This window comes from Marmota marmota, unplaced genomic scaffold, assembly GCF_001458135.2.
Source record: "Marmota marmota marmota unplaced genomic scaffold, marMar, whole genome shotgun sequence".
Lineage (NCBI taxonomy): Eukaryota > Metazoa > Chordata > Mammalia > Rodentia > Sciuridae > Marmota > Marmota marmota.
The window spans coordinates 22,471,367-22,496,133 of record NW_026000005.1 but is presented as its reverse complement, the minus strand read 5'-3'; the positions used below and the strand labels follow the sequence as shown (position 1 = coordinate 22,496,133).

At 33.4% G+C, this 24,767-nt stretch overlaps 1 protein-coding gene across 12 annotated transcripts in view; it reads right to left on the bottom strand.

Moving 5' to 3' along the window:
* The window catches only part of Nbeal1 (neurobeachin like 1), a 191,024-nt gene that overhangs the window by 26,819 nt on the left and 139,438 nt on the right, over nucleotides 1–24,767 (bottom strand). For 11 of the 12 annotated variants that reach the window (XR_007349443.1, XM_015481284.2, XM_048808341.1 and 8 more), the window contains 10 exons: nucleotides 21,450–21,598; nucleotides 20,626–20,759; nucleotides 19,444–19,545; nucleotides 17,872–17,967; nucleotides 17,186–17,310; nucleotides 13,386–13,526; nucleotides 9,717–9,847; nucleotides 6,997–7,106; nucleotides 3,070–3,187; nucleotides 2,017–2,114 (listed from right to left, as the gene is read on the bottom strand). Coding sequence is in view for 11 of the 12 variants with exons in the window: in XM_015481284.2 (XP_015336770.1) it covers nucleotides 2,017–2,114; nucleotides 3,070–3,187; nucleotides 6,997–7,106; nucleotides 9,717–9,847; nucleotides 13,386–13,526; nucleotides 17,186–17,310; nucleotides 17,872–17,967; nucleotides 19,444–19,545; nucleotides 20,626–20,759; nucleotides 21,450–21,598 (1,204 nt within the window). In the remaining variant the exon portion in view is untranslated. Of the gene's footprint in view, nucleotides 1–2,016; nucleotides 2,115–3,069; nucleotides 3,188–6,996; nucleotides 7,107–9,716; nucleotides 9,848–13,385; nucleotides 13,527–17,185; nucleotides 17,311–17,871; nucleotides 17,968–19,443; nucleotides 19,546–20,625; nucleotides 20,760–21,449; nucleotides 21,599–24,767 lie in introns of those variants that run through there. The other variant, XM_048808348.1, reaches the window with a different exon arrangement.

Below are 24,767 nucleotides of genomic sequence, written 5' to 3'. Positions count from 1 at the left end.
TGGGGTGAATTTTTAGTTCCTGAAATAATATCAAAATGTAAACACTATCAAAATCAAATTATAAACATTGCTGCATAATTACCAAATAAATTATTATTATTCTCTTAACTTCCGTGTCAGAGATACAGGACAGAATCACATATTAATAAGCAGAAAACAACAAAATAAAGGCACAGTTAAATGAAGAACAGAATTTTAACTAAATGGGATTCTTTCATCTCTATCTCAAAATATTAGATTAAAGGCAATAGGTGAGATAGCTACAAGTATTAAAATATGTAGCTCTTTTTAAAAAAATTATTTATTTATTTTAATTTGTTCTATATGACGGCAGAAAGCAATTCAATTCATATTACACATATAGAGCACAATTTTTCAGTCTCTGGTTGTACACAAAGTAGAGTCACACAATATGTAGCTCTTAATAATATTATTTAGTTTTCTAAAACCACAGCTGATGCCCTAACCAAGGCTCAATTTTTTTTTTTTTTTTTGGTTTTAGTGCTGAGGATTGAGCCTGGGGCCTTGCTTGCACGTGCTAAACAACACACTCTTCCACTGAGCTACAACCCCCACTCTTTTATTCTGAGAAAGGGTTTCAGTATATTGTCCAGACTGGCCTTGAACTTGAGATCCTCCAGCCTCACCCTCCAGAGTAGCTAGGATTATAGATGCACATGCAACTGGTCCCTAAATCATTTTTTTATGACAATAAAAGGTAGCAGTACTCTTATAAAATAAAAAGTAAAGGTGGTGCAAAAATATTATAAGATCCATTTCAGAGTCCTAAGAATAGTTCTATTTTATTCCTTTACTTTTGCCTTCTGACTGTACCAGAAGGTAAGGGATGAAACACTGACTTCATATGATTATTCTGTAAAAACCAATGTTGGAGGCCCAACTGTCATTAAAGAACAGTAACAAATATCAAGTTAGTCTGAAAATTGAGTTGACAGAAGTAAAACTATAGACTTGAGCTTTAGATGCCCTGTTGCTATATTAGCTGTGGAGATTTCAATTCAACAAATATTTACTTTATACATATTATATGCACAAAATATATAAAGATTATTAAGAGATGGCTGCTGACTTTAACATATTTATAATTTAGTGAGGAATAGAGATAAATCGCTAAGGCAAAGAGTGTCATAATTAACTTTTAAGAAAGGCCTATAAAAACATCAAAAAGAGATATAGTTTAACAAGGGGCTTACAGCTACTAATTGAGAGAAAACATGGCATGGTACAAAGACTTTGGAGTTAGTCATGCATATAAATCTTACCCCAGTCACTTTTTAGTTGTGTAAATGTAGAAAAAGTATTTAATAAGTATTTTTATAAAGTATTTAAAAGTATTCAATAAGTAAGGTATTGTGGTTAGGTATTACTTTCTGTTAGGCTTGGTTTTATCATTTAAAAGTATGAGGATAATTGGATAGTCACTGTGAGGGTTTAGGAAAGTATCTAACACAGTGATTGAATAAGAAAGCATCTACTTAATAATATGAAGTGATTGGCTTTCTGGGTAAATATATATATAAAAAAATAAAACCTTCCTGTCACTTATAAGCACTTGGCTATTGAAATGGATTTTCATCCCTTTGCCTCACCCCCGGTGCCAAGAATAGAACCCAAGTAATATGGTCAGCAAGTGTTCTCCTAAGTGGATTCTGTGTGTGTGTGTGTGTGTGTGTTGTGGGAAGTGGGGATGACAAGATTTCGTTACATTGTCCTGGCTAGTCTTGAACTCAAGATTCTCCCACCTTAGCCTCCAAAGTAGCTGGGACTATAGGCATCCATCTTAATACCTGTCTTCATAAATGAATTTTAAATGCAATATTTTATTATTTCAAAATAGGAATAATCAATTAAATGTAATGTTATTTTTTCCAAATTCTGGACAATAACTCTGACATAATGTTTTAAATTATTAAAATTCTTAAAAATAATGGTAATACTATTCCTTAGCAATTCATTTCTAGATATCTTTAGTTGACAATAGCTTATATAATTTACCTTTAACAATTGGCAAGGTGTTTGCCCAAAGTTGTTAATCATTCCTTCTAAGGCTTTTCTTTCTTTTTCGTCTGTTAAGGCGTCCAGATCCACAGCTCCTAAAACCAGAAGTATACTTATAAGCTCACTATAGTGTGAAAACAAAACAGCATGCCACATCACAAACATCAGAAACGAAATTAGCATATGTGTGTGTGCACGTGTGTAATTTTTAAAAAATTTTTTACACTACTGGGGACTGTCCCTGGGTGATCAAACACAGAGACACTGTACAACTGAGCTAATCCCTACCCCTTTGTATTTTTTATTTTAAGACAAGGTTTCACTAAGTTTGTCCAGGCTGGACTTGAATTTATGATACTCCTGCCTCAGCCTCCCAAGTGGCTGGGAATACAAATGTGCATCACTATGTCAGGTGATTTTTCAGTCTTTTAAAGCAATCAGAAAACATTATTGTTATTATTTTTGTTCTAGTTATACATGACAGTAGAATGCAGAAAACATTCTTGATCCTGAGCTAAATAATGTCATTTGAAGAGTTTGTTATTGATAATTCTAAAGCTTTCTTTCAAAGTTTACTAGCAATTTAATATGTAATATTTAATGTAGAACTAACTAGGACATATATGTCAGATATCAAAAACTCTTTAGACAGCTAGGCATGGTGGTGCACACCTGTAATTCCAGCAACTCAGGAGGTAGAACTGCCAGCCTCAAGCACCTAGTGAGTCTCAAAGTAAAGAATAAAAAGGACTGGGGATGTAGCTCAGTGGTAAGGCACCCCTAAGTTCAATTAACAGTACCTAACTGAACCAAACCCAAAACTCTCTTTTAACACCAATAATGACATTTATAATTAGATTTGCCTATATATATACTTAGTTACTATCCTCCTACCCCAAAAAGCAGCATCTTCATTTTTCAATCAAAAAGCTGTTTTGCTAAGGAGGTCTTTCCTATATTAAGCAGGTTCAAAATGCCACAGGTGACCATATATTGAACAATAATTTCTATCACAATAATGCAGCAGAAAAAGTATATGTAAGTTTATACCTTCATAACTACAGTAATAAAAAACATTGAGTGCCTCCACTGCAGCTGGTCCCCTCTGTTTATAACCAAAAATGAGATCTATCCATTCATGAAGATGAGCTGAAACATACTCCGATTCCTAGAAAAAGAACAAGTTTAATAATTAAGATATCTTCCAACTATAATATAATTTGTATTCTTTAAAAGAGCAAATGAGGGGCTGGGGTTGTAGCTCAGTGGTAGAGTGCTTGACTAGTAAGCATGAGGCACTTGGTTCAATCCTCAGCACCACATAAAAATAAATAAATAAAGGTACTATTTTCATCTACAACTAAAGAAATATATATATATATATGGGTTTTTTTGTGTGTGTGGTGCTGAGGATTGAACCCAGGGCCTTATGCATGCTAGACAAGCACTCTACCAACTGAGCTATACCCCCACCCCTAAAGAAATATTTTTTTTAAAGAGTAAATGAAACATTTCTACTCATAAATCTTTTCATCTGTACATAAAATTCTCTCAAAATAATGTTAAACATTTATTCAGTATCTACTACGTATATTGACTATTCATATGTACTATAAAGTAGATGATCTTTTTTTTATCTTGATATGTGTATATTCTAACTACTAGGGGAAGAAAATAACATAAATAAGCCCAAATATCTAAAGGAATTAATGAGAGCTATGAAATGCATCTTTGTGTTAAAGTTTCCATTGAAATAGTTTTTAGAACTTTTCAATTCAAGAATAAAGAAAAAAATCAATTCAAGGAAACAACAAAACCACCTTGGGGTTGAAAAAGTGGCTGCAAATCACTTCCCACCTGAATCCACACACCAAGAGGTAAACCAAGTTGGGTAGCAGACAGAGACTTTATGGAGATTATTAGTGATGAGACAGCGAGGACATTGTTACTAGAGACAGGAGAAAAGGGGATTCCTGTATTAGATACATCAGATATAGAAACGGATCTGTCTGTGGGTATTTTCCAGATTTGAAAATAAAACAATTTCATCCTGAGAACTCAAGAGAGCAAATATTCTCAAAATGAGAAATAGTCTGAGACAATGATCAAATCAGATCATTACCATTAAACTATAGCATCGGGTAAAAGTTTTCAGGGATTTGACTGTAAAACAATCTTTTTTTTTTTTTTTTTTTTTTTTTTTGGGTATGAATGGTGCTGGGGATGGAACACAGGGCCTTGTGCATTTGAGGCAAGCACTCTACCAACTGAACTGTATCCCCAGCATTCAAGTCTTAATGCAGGGATAAATTAACTACTGCCTGGGGGTCAAATCCTGATCTGCTGTCGCTTTAATAGATTAGTAGTTGAACTCAGCGACATCCATTTGCTTCAACACAAAAAAGGCAGAAATGAGCTATGACACAGAACCTTACTGTTGACAAACAGTTACAAAAAATTTGACAATTCCTGTCTTAATGCTTTAATGGAGGAGGGCAGACCATAGGTGTCTTAAGTGAGTTTATTTTGCCTCGCATATGTGAGGCACTAGGTTCGATTATGAGCACCACATAAAAATAAATAGATAAAATGAAAAAGATACTGTGTCTTATCTACAACTAAAAAAGTTTTTGAAAAAGGGTAGGGTATGTAAATGACTTGTGGTCAGAAGGCCAAAGTATATGATGAATGAAAAATAGCTGTAAATTCTTTCTTCCTCTCACTATTGAGAGATAGGGTTTACTTTCCCTCCTGTTGAATTGGCACTGATTCTTCAAACAGCATAAGATGGCAGAAATGATGCTATGAAAATTCAAAGTCTTAAATTATAAGAGAGCAAGGAAGATTTCATTTTTATACTTTTGGGGAGACCTGAGCTGCCATGTGAAACAAAAAAGCCTGGCTACCAATTGGAAAGAAGACATCCTCAGACTATAATGCAGAGAGAGAAAGAGACAATTTTGGAAAAACCAGTAAATCTTCAAAAATTATATATAAAGATAATTCTATCTATTATTTAATATCCCAGTATCTTAATGTACCCTTCAGATGATTCTAACCACAGATATCATGTAACTGCAACTACATGAGGACCTCAGGCAAGACCAGTCGAATCTCCCAACTGAGACCAGCTAACACACTGACCACTGAGAGATGATAAAATGGCTATAATTTTACGCCACTGAATTTTGGTATAGTTTGTTATAGAACAACACATAACTGGAACAAATTTTCTAACATTAAAGTGCATGTCCTCCCAAAATCCCGACTTCTACCTTAGATCTTAGATACTATTAGCAAAAAGGATTTAAAAGGCTGGAGGTATACTCAGTGGTAAAGCACTTGCCTAGCATGTGTGAGGTCCTGGGTTCAATCTCATCATACCACAAAAAATAAATAAGAAAGTAACTTGTGACTACCAAAAACTAAAAAATAAATATTAAAAAAAATTCTCTCTCTCTCAAAAAAGAAAGAAAAAAAGAAAGGAAGGAAGGAAGGAAGGAAGGAAGGAAGGAAGGAAGGAACGAACGAACGAACGAACGAACTAAGTAAATGGACTTGAGAAGTTTCTGCTAGCTAATAAGAAACAGTGTGTGTTGGGGGTGGGGTTGGGAAGAACAGAGTTACGAAAACAGTGAGCAGAGAGAAACAGGTTATCTTTCAAGATTGCTTTATTTTCATTTTTCCAATTCCTTATTTGTTTTTTTTAATATTTATTTTTTAGTTGTAGTTGGACACAATACCTTTATTTCACTTATTTATTTTTATGTGGTGCTGAGGATCGAACCGCAGCGCCTCGCACGTACTATGCTGAGCCACAATCCCAGCCCCCCTTATTTGTTGATAAAGTTATTGCTTACAAATATAATCTAATTTTGATTTTTGTAAAATTGACAACTATATTATTTTAAAAAAATATTTATTCTTAAGTTTTAGGTGAACACAATATCTTTATTTTACATTTATGTGGTGCTGAGGATCAAACCCCAGTACCTCATGCATGCTAGGCAAGCACTCTACCACTTAACCACAACCCCAACCCCTGACAACTATATTTTAATGACAAAAAAAATGCTTCCAAGTATTAGCCTAATTAGTGCTCTAATTAGTTTCAGAGTCTGCAACATTTCATTTAAGTACAGAACCAGGTGGGCTACTATGGGGGGGAAAGAGAGAACCAATTATATCATCTGCAAAACAGTAACATAATTATCAATATTTAACTAACCCTCATTAGTTCTTCAATTCCAAAGTGGAAATTTAACTGAAAATTAGTGAGCTTTAAAAAGTGTCATTTAGGATTTAGCTGCTTTTGTTATAAGAAACTTAAAATGTATTCATTCTTCCTGAGATTTGAAACAAGTGCAAAATATCAAACTACACCAGTTTGGTAAATGGAATGGTTACACATACAATAGGGAGATAAAGAACTGGAGTATTAAATACAGGTTTGAATAGTCCTTCTGCAAAGTGCTTGGGACCAGAAGTGTTTCAGATTCTATTTTTGTCCCCCCAATCCTTTTTCTTGAGACAGCATCTTGCTATGTTGCTCAGGCTGGCCTCAAATTCCTTGGCTCAAGGGATTCCCCCCACCCGCCTCAACCTCCCAAGTAGCTAGAAATACATGTTGAGTACCACCAGGCCTGCCTTGGATTTTGGATTTTTCCCATTTTGTAATATTTGCAAAGACTTGACCTGTTGAGCATAAGTCCAAACTCCCAAATGCTCTAAAATTCAAAGCTTACTTAAAGTTAAGTTTAAGGAGGTTCAACCTCTATTTTGTTATATTCATGGATTATAACATATTGCTACTGTATCAGAAGATTCTTAAAAATAAATTACTATATCATACTTTCTAAACACAGCATACATAACAAATTAATCTGAAAAAATAAAAATTAGGTATATTTTATTTCATCCTTTGGAAAACACATCTGTACCTTATTAATCTGTCTAATAACTAAACAAAAATCTTACCAGAGCTTTCCTATGTTTACAGATGAAATCTTCAGCTGACTTAGCCCACTTGGGAAGGATGACATTATTTACTAGTTCTCTGGAAACTTGTAGACGACCCAAGTTAAATTCTAAGACATAAAAGATAAAAACATTATATCACTTTAGATTTAAATATATGAAGTAAATCAAATATAAATGAGGGCATGCTACTAAGCAAAATAGTGGCTTTTTCCTCGTTAGTTTTTATCTATTGGCATATACACTATCCCATTAATTTAAAAAGTTTTAAATTAGTTTTTACAGGGGAAATCAGAATAAGAATTAATTCCTTTGTTGAGAAGAGTAGTTACAACACTCATGTTAATCTGAACAAAAATGCAGTATTAAGTATTCTTTTTACACTAAAATCAAATCCTCTAATGGTTAATTTACAAAATATAGCTACTTTGAGCTTTTTGGTAAAACATATACCTTAAAATCATTCATTGGAAGAGCTCTATTTTGTTTTATGGAAGAATAATATATTTATATACTACTATTCTAAATAGATATTTGCATAACAGAATTTTGCTCTTATAGTTAGAACATAGAATTTTCCTAAATATGAGGTTTTCTTGTAGGAGGAAAAGTGTTAACGTAAGAGACCTTCAGAAAAAAGGCTCTTAAAATACCAGTCTTAAAATAACATTGTGCTGCCTTAAAATACCATGTGTCCAAAGTTGGAGTGAGGTTTAAATGTCATAGAATAACAGGATGCACAGGATCTTTGGCTTTATGTTAAGTCAGTCACTGTGTAGCAAATATTGTTCATTGTCCAAATTTATGGTTATTCCTCCTTTTATCTGCTAGCAGAACATTTATTCATTTGTGTATTCATTTTTCATTTCTTATCTACATTACACACCCATTCCTGGTGTGTTTTAGGGGTTGGTGTATGACCTAGCTCTGGAGAACAAGGAGAGGTTATAAGAAAGGATTTCTCATTCTTAAGAAAGAACACAATGGGCCAGGTACAGTGGTGCATGACTGTAATCCCTACAGCTAGGGAGGCTGATGCAGGAGGACTGCAGTTCAAAGTCCACCTCAGAAACTTAGCAAAGCCCTAAGCAACTTAGGGAGACTCTGTCTCAAAATAAAAAATAAAAAAAGACTGGGGGTGTGGCTCAGTCATTAAGTGCCCCTAGGTTTAATCTCTGGAATCACACAAATACATACACACACACACACACACACACACACACACACACACACACACAGAAAAAAAAAAGAAAAACGAAAGGATTCAAGAGATTAACAGGCTCATTTCTTTCTAAGATACCATTGTATCTACCTATGACACTTAACACTGCTTCAGTGATTTTAACTTGTGAGAGGAACTAGACATAGACAAAGTTGAAACACTCAGAATGGCAGAGTGAAATACAGAAAGAAAACTGGCCTTGATGATATTAAGCTATCTGGAACTACTATACCTTTGGGTTTCTATTATAGAAAATACTAAAATTTCCTTGTTTGTATAATTGAGTTGGTTTTATTAATATTTGCTCCTGATGGCAGATTACCTGATATATTTGCTTTCTCCTACCCAGCTCATTTCAAACAACAAAGTAATGTACAGTTAGAAATAGAGGCCATCAGGACACAGTGCTAAAGACCACAACTGAATCTGATAAATATCATGAGTTGTTGGGTTAAAAGTGCCTTAAATTTTTGAACCAAATTTAGTGTGTTCATCCTCCTATCCCAGATACTCTGGCTTTAGGAGACTCCAGTGTAATGGCTGATTGACCTTGGGATCAGACTCAGTCAACAGATCACCTGATTTTCTGAAAGTCACTAATTTGGACTGTATTACTCTCAGAATAAGATGTCCTGCCTCTAAAACCTGTTCCAGAATGCATGATCAAAATGACATTAAGCCCTCTTCCCAGCTTAACAAACTCTTCTGAGCAAGGGTCAAACAGAGAAAAAAAGAGTAACTGGTAATGACCCTTTAACACTGTGGAATTGCCCTAAAGAACACCAGTAGGTTTGTCATGTTCTTTATTTGTACTAAAAAGTATATGTAAAACTACTGTGAAAGTGTCCAGGTATTTTAAAAGACTGGGTTTAGCTCTATGCTTGTCTACTTTAAAAATATAAATTTTCAAACAGTGTGATAAACTTAAGTCATTATTCCCAATTTGACTCCTCTCCTATGTTCTAATTAAGGAGTCTGTAAACTTTTTCAATAAGGGGTCAAATATAAATATTTTTGGTCTTGTGATATAGTCTCTGCTGCAACTACTCAAGTCTACTATTAATCTCTGAAAGCAGTCATACATAGATGATATATAAAACAATTGGCTGTGTACCAATAAAACTTTATTTGTAAAAATATGAGTTTGCTTATTGATTTGGTCCATGGACCTGTAGTTTGCTGATCCCTAGTCTAAATCCTGATCTTATCTAACTCAAAAGACTCTTAGTGACAGCATATGGCCAGTTTTGCTTCTCTAGTTACACTGTACAGATTTTCTTATCAGTTCAGATTTGACTCATTAATCTTAGTTCCCTATAGAACATCCCTAGAAGGGAAGACTAATACCTGGGCATCAGTTAAACCCTGTCACTAAGTAATCTATGGATAGAATGAACCTTAAATAAGATATATGACATTGCAGACAGGTCCTGAAAGTTATTTTTCAGGTTCCACCACTGGATCTGCTAAGGTAATTTTTTAATCCTCTATTTCTTACGATTTTGATTTTCCAAAAACTCTGGAAAATAGAAGAATTCAGGAATAAGTTCTTTCACATCATATGGATTATCCATGAGAGCTTGCCAGGTAGCAGGGATGGAATGAAACTGTCGATCTGCACAGTCGAACCTGCAAGGAGAAATTAAAAACGAACAGTAAATACTGGATCAAAACAACAATAAGACATGAAACAAAACCTTTAAACTCCCTGTAGGTTTCTGAATGATTAGAGCTGCTCTTTTCTTCATCTTTTTCTTTCATATCTAAAAATGTAATTTTCTCTATTATAATTTAATCTTTTATATTTTGTTGTCAAGAGCTAAGTACTATAATTTTAACTACTACTATAACCTTAGTAAAAGTAGTTAAAAAATCACACTGAAGAAAAATTTCAAGTAAATGAAACATAATTTTAAGATGCTTTTTAAAAAGGCATAAATTTGGGGCTGGGGTTGTGGCTCAAGCGGTAACTCGCTCGCCAGGCATGCATGGGGCGCTGGATTCGATCCTCAGCACCAAATCAAAATAAAATAAAGATGCTGTGTCCACTGAAAACTAAAAAATAAATATTAAAAAATTCTCTCTCTCTCAAAAAAAAAAAAAAACATAAGTGAAATAAAGGTACTGTGTCCAACTACACTAAAAAATAAAAAATATTTTTTAAAAGGCATAAATTTTGCTGAATAAAATGTATTGCATAAAGTGAACTTTTAAAAAAATATTTATTTTTTAGTTGTAGTTGGACACAATACTTTTATTTTACTTATTTATTTATTTTTATGTGGTGCTGAGGATTGAACTCAGGATCTCAAACATGCCAGGCGAGCACTCTACCACTGAGCCACAACACAAGCCCTAAAGTGAACATTATTTAGATATTTGAAAATCACAGTTTAAATGTAATTTAAACACTACAATATTAATATGTTTGGTTAACGGATTTATAGGAATGCTAATTTAATCCTTGATGTATGAATCCTCAATAGAAACTCTTCTCAAAACTAATGGGTAAATTAGGGACACACCTCTGTGGCTGAAGCTTTTATATATTACTTGCATATACTATTAGCTTAATTTTATTTAACTTTTAATTAATTTTACTTTAAGTTTCATCACGGGTAGATAGAGCCTATGGTAGCTGGAAGAAGTTCAAGTAGTAATGCTGCAACTGTACTATGCTTTCCTTAATCACAAAAAACATAAACCCTTCTGCTTTATTTCCTTTGATATTATATACCTGGGTTGTACTTTAGTAATAATGACCTGAGTCTAAAAATTTAAGTCCCTGATAAAAGAAAAAAAGTGACACAATGACTAACTTGGCTCTCCTTCTGTTTTTTAAATCCCTATTAATATAAGTTTGAGAAGAATTGATCTTACGAGAACTTTGAATCTAATAACAGAAATTAGCTTATAAAGTCTAACACTGGCCTACCCACATTTAAGAAGAGGTATAAAGTTAATTGAGATAGAACTAGCATGTGATTCATTCATTTTAAGTGGACAATTTGATGATTTAATTTAGTATAATCCTAGTTGGGCAACCAAAAGCACAATTAATTTTAGAACATTCTCTTTGCTCCAAGAAGAAACAGTGTACCTACTATGGTACAGATATGAAGTGTCTCCCAAAAGCTCATGTGTGAGTGCTGGGGATGTAGCTCAGTTGGCAGAGTGTTTGCCTTGCATGCACAAGTCCCTGGGTTCAATCTCCATCACTGTACCCCCACCCCACCCCCCAAAAAAGCTCATGTTTGAGACAATTCAAAAAGTTAGAGGTGAAATAACTAGGTTGTAAGAACCCTAACATAATCAGTACATTAATCCAGTGACATGGATTAACAGGGGGTCAGGGGAACTGTAGGCTTGTAGGGTGTGGCTGGAGGAGGTGGGTCACTGAAGTGGTGCCTTTGGGGTTTATATTTTGACCTGGGTGAGCAGAGCTCTGTTTCCTGGTGCCACATTTTGAGCTGCTTTCTTCCACCATACCCTTCTACTATGCTGTTCTGCCTCACCTTGGGGCCAGAATAACAGATGCAGCCAAATGTGGACCCAGACCTCTAGAACTATGAGCCCCAAATAAACTTTTCCTCCTCATTGTTGTTCTTGTCAGGTGTTTTGGTCATGGTGGCAGAAAAGCTGACTAAAACAGTATATATTAGCATCTTTTCCCATTCACCTTATTCCCAACTTTGGCACCTACAAATCTACTTTCTGACTCCACAGATTTGTCCATTTTGTACAGTTCACATAAATTATGAAATATGTGGCCCATTGTGTAGCTCTTTTTACATTTTATTTTTTTATTAGTTGCTCAAGACAATGATCTTGACATATCATACATTCGATTCATATAGGGTATGAATTCTCATTTTTCTACATGTACAAATTGCAGGATCACATTAGTTATACATCCATGTGTGTACATACAGCAATCCTAGTGTCAGTTGTATTCTGCTTCCCTCCCTATCCCCACCTCCCCTTTCCTCCCCTCCCATCACTATTCTCTACCCATTCTACTGTGACACTTATCTCTCTCTTTTTTTTCTTCCCTTCCCTCTCACACCATCGTATATGTATTTTGTGGACCCAACAGCATCTTGCCAAATTGCCAAGGATATCCTTGTGATCCTCCTGCCTCAGCCTCCTGAATTACTGGTATTACAGACATTCACCACTGCACCTGGCCTCTTTGTCCATTTTAAATTGAATTGTCTATTATTTAGTTATAAGGCTTATTTATGTATTTTAGAGCTAAATTTTAGATATAAGTCCCTTATTAGATTTTCACTTTCTTGATGGTATCCTCTGAAGTTAAAATAGAATTGATTTAAGCTCTGTAAAAAATCATTCATAAAATCATAAAAAGGCTGAAATCCCATTTAAACTTCATTACATCTTATGTAGGAAAAATTAGCCACTATCATGGTAAATGTTAACACTTTTTTGTGACGTTAAATGATCTTGGGACACAGCCTCTTCTTGAAAACCAAAGTTTAAGACAGGGATAGAAGCTACAGGATAATTGCATGAGAAACAAACTACACAGGAAAGAAAACAGTATGGGCAGTGTATATATATAGTTTCTGAATAGGTGAGGAAGACAAACCTGTAAGGAATAAAGCAACACAGAGACAAAATACACATAAGTAGGAGCTATTGGAGGATGCATTAAGTAAAAAGGATTCACAGAGAAGTTAGTTTATAGGAAAACATGAAATAAAGGTAAGTTGTAATATTCACAGATAACATGTGAATACTGTGGTATCAAAGACAGTTGCTATAAAAGTCCCACATTGCTACTTCTTTCTGTTTCTTTGATAAATATTCTAAAGATGATTACATGAGCATTGGTGAGCTTTGACTCTTTAGGTGGCTTAGATTTATCTCTAAATCAACTCTAATTCTAAATCTATGATGAATTCTTCAAAACAGTAGGAACCCCCAAAATAAACTGGGATAATAGCAAAAAAAGAATTCTCCTGAAAAGTCATTTCTATTAGTCAGTTTGAGTGAATCATTTTCAAACTGTTTGGTCATTTTATTTGAATCAAAGCCTAATGAAGAATTTAAATGATACGAACCTGTTACAGAGCACATGATTTCAAGGCAAACAGTTTGACACTGACACATTTGTAAGAAAATAGCTTATTTACCCCAAGCATACCTTCCACTCTGAAGCTGGATGTGGAGGGTGGTGAATGGTTCTACACGAATGAGATAGTGCATGACCCCCGCAGAGTTTGAATAGTGAGTTCCATAATGAAATTTATCAATTGTTCCCATAGGATCCTCAAAATTTTCATATCTAAAAAAAGAAACTACAGTTTTATAACCATAATAGCAAAATTACACAAGAGGATCTAAGTTAATGGGATGAAAACAGGTTTTTTTAAAAGTCATTGTTCATATGCTTCATTATCAAACTATGTATTTGTATCGTCATGTCATATAAACATATGGGAAAAGTTTTATTCCTTAATACTTTTTCCAAACAACATCACCAACATGGGATTCTGAAAAAAATTTGTATTATATAATAATACTATACGTTCACTGTGGAAAATTATAAAACAGAATTAAAATAGAAAAAAACTTCAACTATAATTCTACTCTTAAGAGATAATTACCATTAGCTTGATGAATATTTGTCTCTTCTAATGTATAAGTTAATACACAGTTTTTCTTTCTGTTAGCATAGGGGATCAAATTCAGATTCTTGCACACACTAGGAAAATGTTCTACCACTGAGCTACACTTCTAGCCATGCAAATATTTTTCAACATAAAAGTGTTATACATAGTTAGAAACAGTGATGCATACCTATAATCCCAGTATTCAGAAGTCTAAGGAAGGAGGATCACAGGTTCAAGGCCAGGTTAGGGCAATTAAATGAAATCCTGTCTCAAAATAAATTTTTAAAAAAGGGCTAGGGATGTAGCTCAGTGGTACAGCCCTGCCTAGAAAGGGCACAGCTCCTGGTTTTGATCCTTAGTACTGGGGGAAAAATATGCACATAATATTTAATACATAAATCTTATATTTTAATAATCTGAATCTATTAACATCTTTCCAAATGATGTTTTTTTAGTTTTTTAGTTGTAGATGGACACAATACCTTTATTTTATGTATTCATTTTTATGTGGTGCTGAGAATTTAACCCAGTGCCTCACACATGCTAGCCAAGCACTCTACCATTGAGCCACATCCCCAGCCCCCAAAATGATGTTTTTAATGGATAGGTGGAATTGGACTGTAAAAATGTGCCACAGATCAACTATTTCTTACTTTTAGACATTTAGATTAGTTCCATTTTTTCTGTTATAAGCAATGTGATAATAAGATATCCTTCTGTGGCCAAGTTAATGGACAAATATATGGAATACTAATAAAAAAATGGTAGAAAATAAAAGCTTAGTAATCCAAATGTAAAAGAAACAGGAGATGATATATAGGAAAAAAGGCTAAACAAGATTATTATCAATGGATATACAGTGATTCTGCAAGCTTATCATTAATACATGTATGACTGATCTGAATGACGACATGTGAATTAGTGTGTATAAAATATGAATAAGAATGAATAGTGGGCTGGGGTTGTGGTTTGGTGGTAGAGCGCTTGCCTAGCAGGTGTGAGGCACTGGGTTGCTAGCACCATGCTCCCCTTCCCTACCCCACTATGAATCAGCCTCCTTATATCAGCACCACATATAAATAAATGAATAAAATAAAGGTCCATCAACATCTTTAAAAAAAAAGGAATAAACTGTGTTTTGGAAGAAATAAACCATGAATTTTTTAAACCAAAGCAGTATAGTCAGTTATTTGAATCCACAGGTTCTGTATCTTCAGATTCAACCAACTGCATATTGAAAATATTAAGGAAAAAATTTTGTCTGTACTGAACATGTACAGACATTTTTCCTTGTCATTCCTTAAACAATATAATATAGCAACTATTTACAGTGTATGAGATATTATAAGTAATCTAGAGATGAGGTAAACTATATAGGAAGATGTACAAGAAGAGTATATGCAAATTCTAAGCCATTTTATATAAGAAACAAGCATTTACAGAATTTAGTATTTGCTGGGGTCCTGGAACCAATCGCCATGGATACCAAGGGATAACTGTAATCAGTTCATCAAGTTTAGGTCAACTTACTATTTAGTGGAATAAAAAATAATTTGTCAAAGTCATTTGTTCACATGCAAAAATAAGACCATCAAACTTTAGAACAAGTTGCAGCCTTGAATACCAATAAAATAAGCTATTTATATTAAGTATTCCCTGTGGGATGTTGGTTGAAAACAAAACTTTTGGTTATTGTCAGGAAAAAAAAAAAAAGTCTGACTAGTTACAGTGACAGAATACACAAATATACAACAAAGCTCCCTTGGTAAATCAAATAAAAACATTAAACATAATGAAGAAAATACTGGGAAAGATGGCAAAGAAAAAGTGAAAAGAAAAATTCATAGTCTACTTTCGAATTAATCTATAAGAGAGTTCATTGCCCTCATTAGTAGAAATCTGAAGTCATTCACAAATTTACAGGGAAAAGCAGGGACATTAATATCAAATTATTCTTTTTCTTATTAATTATTTAAAATTTATATATGACAGCGGAATGCATTACAATTTATACTACATATACAGAGCACAAATTTTTTATATCTCTGGTTGTATACAAAGAGTATTCACACCAATTCGTGTCTTCATACATGTACTTTGGATAATGATGTCCATCACATTTCACCATCCTTGCTAACCCCATGCCCCTCCCTTCCTCTCCCACCTCTCTACCCTATCTAGAGTTTGTCTATTCCTCCCATGCTCCCCTTCCCTACCCCACTATGAATCAGCCTCCTTATATCAGAGAAAACATTCAACATTTGTTTTTTGGGGATTGGCTAACTTCACTTAGTGTGATATTCTCTAACTCCATCCATTTACCTGCAAATGCTATGATTTTATTCTCTTTTATTGCTGGGTAATATTCCATTGTGTATATATGCCACATTTTTTTTATCCATTCATCTATTGAAGGGCATCTAGGTTGGTTCCACAGTTTAGCTATTGTGAATTGTACTGCTACAAACATTGACGTGGCTGTGCCCCTGTAGTATGCTGTTTTTTAAATCCTTTGGGTATAGACCAAGGACAGGGATAGATGAGTCAAATGGTAGTTCCATTCCCAATTTTCCAAGGAATCTATATACTGCTTTCCATACTGGCTGCACCAACTAGCAGTCCCACTAGCAGTGTATGAGTGCATCTTTTCCCCCACATCATCACCAACACTTATTGTTGTTTGTATTCATAATAGCTGCCATTCTGACTGGAGTGAGATGAAATCTTAAGAGTAGTTTTGATTTGCATTTCTCTAATTGCTAGCAATGATGAACATTTCTTCATGATCTACCCTGTCATCTTCTATAAGCTGCTAATAAAGGATAATCTGAGCTCCTGGGGTAGATCATGAATAAATAGAACTACCATAAAATTTTGCTTTTCTTAATAAAATTATTTTCTAAATTTTTACTCATTTCATTATTCTTCATTGACGTTATTTTGAATAATAGATTAGTATTAATTTTGTATTTTTTCAAAATATATCAGATGAATATTTATACATATTGTACTGGTAAGTTATGAAATCTAAAATAACTATCTGAGATAAAAAAATTTCAAAAACCTACTACACATTAGCGTATATTTACTTGAAGATGAAAAGCATTTTGGGGCAATAGCAATTTAACTTTGGTGAAGAAAGAAAATCAACAGAAATATAATTACTTGAAGAGCTACCAAAATACTTAAGAAAATTTAGTGAAGCGATTATCAGACTGATTATCAAAATTAGTCATACATTAAAAACAGATAACATTTGGTTGATCTTGGAAGAAATCAATACAAATTCAAATAAACAGAGTTTTCCTAAAAAGGGTTATAAAACACTTACTTTTCTCTCATAGCTTTGGCATTTTTATCATTAACTACTCCAATTGGTTTGGAAAGATCTCGAAATACAGTGGGGTTATTAAGATCCAACTCTTCTGAAGTATAATCTTGTAAAATCCAAGGAAACTAAAAAAAGTCACAATTTACAACTTAGACATTCCTTACTAGAGAAGCTAATATCCCCATATTCAATATCAAATGCTTACATAAAGACAGAAAGATATAGTCTCTAAAAATACCTTTCCTCATTGCAAATACTTTAAATATTTTAAATATTCATCTTTTTTTTTTTGCGCTGCTGGGAATAAAGAAAATATTCATCTTTAGTTCAACAGAGTATTTTCTATAATTCCACTGGAACATTTTCAATGAAGTAAAAGAAAATGGCTTTTACTTTTTCATTATTCTACATATTTATATATTTCTTGAAAATATCAGGGGAGAAAATATACATAAAGGTAACAAGGGTGTGTTTATACCTGTGTGTGAGTGTGTGTGTGCTTGTGTACGCTGCACTAGGAATCAAACTCAGGCGCTCAAACATACAAGGCAAGCATTCTATCACTGAGTTATGCCCCCAGTCTCCAGATACGTATGTTAAAAAATAAAAAAGGATCATGCATATAGTTTTCTATATTATAAAACTGAAAGGTAATTTAATATTTATGACATTTTTACAAAACTTACCACAGGATATTGTGCAAGGTCATTATAGGTTCGTCCTGCTATTGTATTTATTTGAATGAGGTAGTCAAAATTTGATATCTCTCTGTTCACCCATTTCTAGACAGTATGAAAAAGAGCAATAGCAGAATTATATAATCTATATCTCTTAGAAACTGGCAAGTATTACCAACAAGACCAACGCAATCTTTTGTGAACATTATCTCTACCTACTTGATAAATGGATAAAAAGAAGCTTAAAATGGAAATAAATCACTTTTCCTCACTTTTTGTTTCCTTTTAAAATATATCTCTAGGAAACAAAAACTGAACATAAATTTTATAATATAGTCTAAGGAGTCTTTGATAAGAATTAAGTCTTTAAATGCTTTATTTGAATATCTTAAAATTTTAAATTTTCAAAGGACCATCCTACTTGAAAATTTACATATGTATTAAAAAATATTATTGTGATATACTAAAACTACCCTTAATATGGTAAAACTTAATATACCATAAGCTAGTATTACTTCAACAGTATATTAGCTATCCAAAGAAAACTACCATTATAAAGCAATTATAGATGAGATTTTACCTATTAGGTAGAAAATTTTCTAAGGAAAGAGATAATCATTGTTTCTGATGAATTGCCTCCCTATACCTAGCCTTCTAATTACTATACACAGTGGGAGCATGCTTGAGTTTTGCTGACAGATTAGTATTAACTTTACCATGTGCCTTAAGCAAAACATATAGTGAACAGTGAGAAATAGAACACACACACACACACACACACACACATTTGCAATTATATATATTTACACTTAAAGAATGCCCAACTGTTTTAAATGCCAGGTTGAAGAATCAATACTTAACCAAGTATATTATATAGGCAAAAGAGAATGTACTTTATTAAGTAAAGCTTATTTCACTGGCAATAGTAACATGACTGGTATTGTATATAGCTCACGGTAAGGTTTAGCACACATGAGGCCCTGGGTTCAATCTCCAGCACCAAAAATAAAGAAAAAAGAGAAAGAACTGCTGATAACTCTAGAATGAGACAAAAACTTAAGAAAGATGAATATCTGTCAGGAAAAAAGAGCTATACTGATTAAGAAACTACTAACAATCCTAGAAAGCAAAAACTAACAGCTTTCCTTTGGGTTCTAGAAGTACAAATTCAAAACATATTGAGATTATAAGTGGGAACATAATTCAAGAGAGCATTAATTAGCGTTAGCTGGTAAAAGGGCAATTTTTTGTTTACCTTTTCCAGGGCACTTTTCCTATTTTTCTTTTTTTTTCTTCTTCACTCATGTACTATTTTTATTTAAAAACTAAAAGTCCATATTATTTGTTTAAAAAGACAAAGTTACTAAAGGATATACCCATAAAATGAATGATATGGCAGCTGAAGGGGTAAGAAATTGGTATATGTGAAGGAAACAAAAGAAGATTTAAAGAATTCAAAAGATCAGACGTAATGAAAGAATAATAGTTGTAATAATCAAAAGAAAATAATTGCAAGAATCAAGTTTTACTTTTAAGAAAAATTTCTGATATAAAATGAACAGTGACTCAAAAATTCCCTACCTGTGTCAATCCTGATGCTTTGAATAATTCCTGTGGTGATCTTGTTCCATAACTATTTGGAGAATGAAGTGACAACAGCCTACTATACACTTTGTTTCTAACCTACAAAATATACCATTATGTAGTTTAAAAACTGCTCAACAAACTTGGGTTATAGTCTTTGTAACAGCTTTATTGAGATACAATTCACCCTTTTAGTATAATCAGAGCAATGCAACTATCACCATTATCTAGCTTTAGAAAATTTTCATCACTCCCCCACCAACAGAAAACCCTTATTTATTAGTAGTTATTCCCAGTTCTGCCTCCTTATCTCCTTAACACCACAAGTCTACTTTCTATCTTTTTTTTAATTAGTTGTTCAAAACATTACAAAGCTCTTGACATATCATATTTCATACATTTGATCCAACTGGGTTATGAACTCCCATTTTTACCCCATATACAGATTGCAGAATCACATCGGTTACACATCCACGTTTTTACCTACTGCCATACTAGTGTCTGTTGTATTCTGCTGCCTTTCCTATCCTCTACTTTCTATCTTTACGGGTTTGCTTATTCTAGACATGTCATATAAACAGTGGATTATGGTTTTAACTTCTCTACTCGAACTTCCTAGCCTACAAAATTACAAGCCAAATTAACTTCTATTCTTTTAAATTACTTGGTCTCAGATATTTTGATATAGCAACATAAAATAGCAGTTGGTAAAGTTACACCATCTAGCTTTTGCAAAAATTGTACTGTATAATGGAAAAAGCATTAGATTTGAAGTAGAAAACTTGCTCAAGTCTGGCTGAAATTTAGTTCTGTGGGCTGGGGTTGTCGTTGAGCGGTAGGTCCCTTGCGTAGCATGTGCAAGGCCCTGGGTTCGATCCTCAGCACCACATAAAAATAAATAAATAAAATAAAGTGTTGTGTCCAACTACAACTAAAACAATAATAAAAAAATTAGCTTTGTTATTTCCTATCATTTTGGAAAATAGAACAATTTAGTAACTTTTATTTGTAATAAACATAATTTCTACCCTTACTGTGTTGTGAATTATTCAAAGCTATATAAATGTAAAGTAATAAAATTCACTTTTGAACTTTAGTTGGACCAAAGTCCCATTAGAGCTTACTAGCTGGAAAATCACTTCAAGCTAATACTTTGGGATTGTCAGAAAGGTAGCATACCTCCTTCTTGAAATTTAGAAAATAGTTGGATTGATCAACATGAAAAATCTCAAGAGCTGATCTCCTTAAGTTGTAGCGCCGTAAGTGAATCTCACGAATTTGAGAATGAGGCCACTTGAAATCAAAACCTACTCCTGAAAATAGAAAAAAAATCTTTTTAATTACTCATACGCAGAAAGTATCTTCTTGTTCCTGTCAAGGTAACACTTAGGGAAAAGGGATTGTCGATTATAAAACCATTTATTAAATTTAAAGGATGTTTAAACTATTTCTTTTAAAACTATTTTAAAAGTTCTATAGTTCTTCTACTGCCTACCCACGAAAATAGAAAATATATTCTATCCTAGAAACCTTTTTAATGTTGACATTTTATTCATTTAAAAAAGTTTTTAGTTATCAATGGACCTTTGTTTTATTTATTTATTTATACACAGTGCTAAGAATCAAACCCAGTGCCTCAAACATGCTAGGCAAGTGCTCTACTTCTGAGCTATAAACCCAGACTTCTATGTTGGTATTGTAAAGATATAATCAGCCTTTTATTATTACATGAAGGATTAGGTAAGAAATTTTTATAAAAGTATACTTTCAAAGGTATGATAAATTAAGATTGTCTTTTACAGCTTAAGTTTATTAAAATCCCCTCAAGCTGAGTCTTTCAAAGTAAATAAAACATAAAAGCATTCCCCCTTTAACACTGAATAAATTTAAACCCATAATGAGTTACCATTTTTAATTTTACACAACAGACTTTCACTGTCCCATCTTATTATATTCTTCTTATTTAATTATTGAATATAAATTATTTCCCCAGAACTCCTTACCATCTTCTTTTTCAATGCTGCCATCATGGAAGTAAATGTGTTGCGTAGTGATTTCTAATCTGCCAGGAATTACATCAATTATTGTAATCAATTCACAGTCTTCTGTCAACACCAATTTTTCTTTTTGATCCTGCTCTTCTTTCTCATCACTAAACATATTTAAAAAAAAAATAAATAAAAACTCCACCCATCAATTTATCCTGCTTAAATGGAAAAAAATAAACCTTATGTATATAAACATAGTGAAATACCTATAAGAAACACTCTAGTTCATATTAAATTACTTAAATATTAATTTTATTGTCCAATGATTCAATTTCATGAACAATATGCTTCACATTTTAATTTTATATGACCCATTTAAGCAAAACAGTAAATAACACAACAGGCAGAAGACAGTTAAAAATGTAGGAATAGGGCTTGGATGTGGCAAACTGGTAGAGCATTTGCCTAACATGTTTGAGGCACTGGGTAAGATCCTCAACACCATATAAAAATAAATAAACAAATGAAATAAAGTTTTAACAATGCAGCAACATTGGTCATGTCATTTTAGTTTTACTGGCGATAATATTTCTGTGTTCTGGAGCACATGAATTGACCCAGGGAATATATAAATCTGTGAATAAAAGAGCATATTATTAGTGGTTTTTTAAAAAATTATTTTTGTAGCTATAGATGGACAGATGCCTTTATTTTATTCGTTTATTTTCATGGGGTGCTAAGGATCGAATCCAGTGCCTTACACATGCTAGGCATGCACTCTGCCACTGGGCCAGCCCCAGCCCATTCAGTGGCGTTTTGTAGATAATTTTAAGTACTTTTTAAAAATATATTTTAGTTGTAGACGGACACAATACCTTTATTTTACTTTGACTTTTGCCCCCCGCTCCCGGGTACTAAGGATTGAACAAGGGACTTTGAGCATGCAAAGCTAGTGCTCTTCATTTGAGCTACATCTTCAGCCTTGAGATGGGTCTTACTATGTTGCTGAGGTTGACCTTGAACTAGTTGGGATTACAGGAATGTACTACTGTGCTCAGCATCTAATTACGATTTTTAAACTGTAAAAGAGATTGTGAGACTAATTAAAACTAGAGCATCACCATTAGAGCATCCTCCTGACAAAGGATGTAGAAATAATACAAAGAGTTATTGTTGCATACCCTTGTATTAAAGGAATGTTATCATTTATATTTGTTAGAAGGAGTAACTAGAAAGGGAGTTTCTTCCAGTTCCCTAGGTGACTTTAATTGCTGGGTAGGTAAAAAAAAAAAAAAAAATGGGAAGCCCTCCTTCACAGGAGAATGTTATTCAGGAAAATCTCTCAAGCCAAGCCAAGTGTGTGTTTTTGTTTTGGTGGTACTGGGGATTGAACCAGGGGCTTGCACATGACAGGCAACTGCTCTACCACTGAGCTACATTATTGGCCTAATCCAGCTGTTCTTTAGGCCTAGATTTTTTTTTTCAATTGGTAGACACTGATTATACATAAAAGATACTTCACATATGTATTGTGCCTAGGATAACAATGGCTAAGTCTAATTTTGTTTCCAATAGATTTTCATGAGAATACTCTACCAGTATCACCAACTTACCTGGTAATATTACAACCCTTTATTTAAAGCTAGAGCATTAAAAAAATTGCTGGAAAGAATGTTTTCTTAAACAGTGAAATTTTAATATTTACAGTAATAAATGAAATAGTGAGTAACTTAAAAGAAAAAAATAGAATGAAGGTTATTTATATTCAACAACAGAGAATGTTTTGGTTCTTCAGTTTAAAATTAATGAGTCTGACATCTAGTAAATTCATGCCAGAAGTGAGGTATTCAAACTGCTGAGAAAAAAATCTTACAAGAATTTCATATCTAGTAAAAGCATCCATAATTAATGAAGGCAATGGTTCTGGGACACCTAGATAATCACATGCAAAAATGTGAATTTGGACCCTGAAATCACATTATATACAAGTAAACTCAAAATCTATGAAACTCACAATCTATGTATGTAAGAATAAAAGAACAAAGCTCTTAAACCACACGACTAAACCTGAATGACTTTAGATTAGGCAAGGGTTTACTACATATGTCACTAAAAGCGTAAGAAACCAAAGAAAACAATAAATCACTTCATCAAAATTAGACTTCTCAAACTTACTATTATGTATTAAAACAAATTCATTTAATTATCAGCCAGGATGACTACCATTTCTGTTTAACCTGGCATGTATTTCTTCTTTGTATTAAGATTTTCTATTCAGTGTGTCAGTAAAGTAATTATGAAAACAAAACAAAACAAAAAATTAGACTCTCTACAAAGGACATTATTAAGAAACTGACAGCCTAGTACAGTGGTGTGTGCTTGTAGTTCTCCTAACTACTTGGGAGGATGAGGCAGGAAGATGGCTTTAAGCCAGGAGTGGTTTGAGACCAGTTTGTGTACCATGACAATACCCTATCTGAAAGGGGTATGTGTGTGTGTGTATATGTGTGTGTGTGTGTGTGTGTGTGTGTAATATATATGCATGTATACTTAAAAAAATAAAGTGAAAGACAACCATCCAATGGAAGAAAATATTTGCAAATCATACATCTGATAAGGGGCTTGTATCTAGCATAAATAAACAACCCTTAGAACTCAATAATAAAAAGACAAAATAATACAATTTAAAAATTGGCAAAAGATTTGCATAGACATTTCACCAAAGAAGACATATTAGCATACAATAAACACATGAAAAAATGTTCGCCAACATTAGGCATTAGGGAAATGCAAATGAGATACTATTTCAAACCACCTGGATGGCTATACTATGAAAAGGTACAAGATTTCCTTTTGGGATGATAAAAATGTTCTGTAATTAGATTGCAGAGATGGCTGCACAACCTAGTGAATATTAAGAAATCAGTGAAACATATATTTCACAATAGTAAATTTTAGGTTAGATGAAGTATAAATTGATTTTAAAAAGGAGTCAAGATAGGTGTGTAATCCCAGCTACTCAGGAGAATGAGGCAAAGGATCCCAAGTTTGAGACCAGCCTGGGCAACACAGTGAGACCCTGCCTTGAAGGGAAAAAACAACAAACGAAAAATAACAACAAAAAAAGCCAAAAAGTGAACGCAATGACTTCCATAGGTAACAAAAACTAAGAGAATTTGTGGCTATCAGACCTTTCTTTAAAAAATACTAAAGGGGGGCTGGGGATGTGGCTCAAGTGGTAGCGCGCTCGCCTGGCATGCGTGCGGCCCGGGTTCGATCCTCAGCACCACATACAAATAAAGATGTTGTGTCCGCCGAGAACTAAAAAATAAA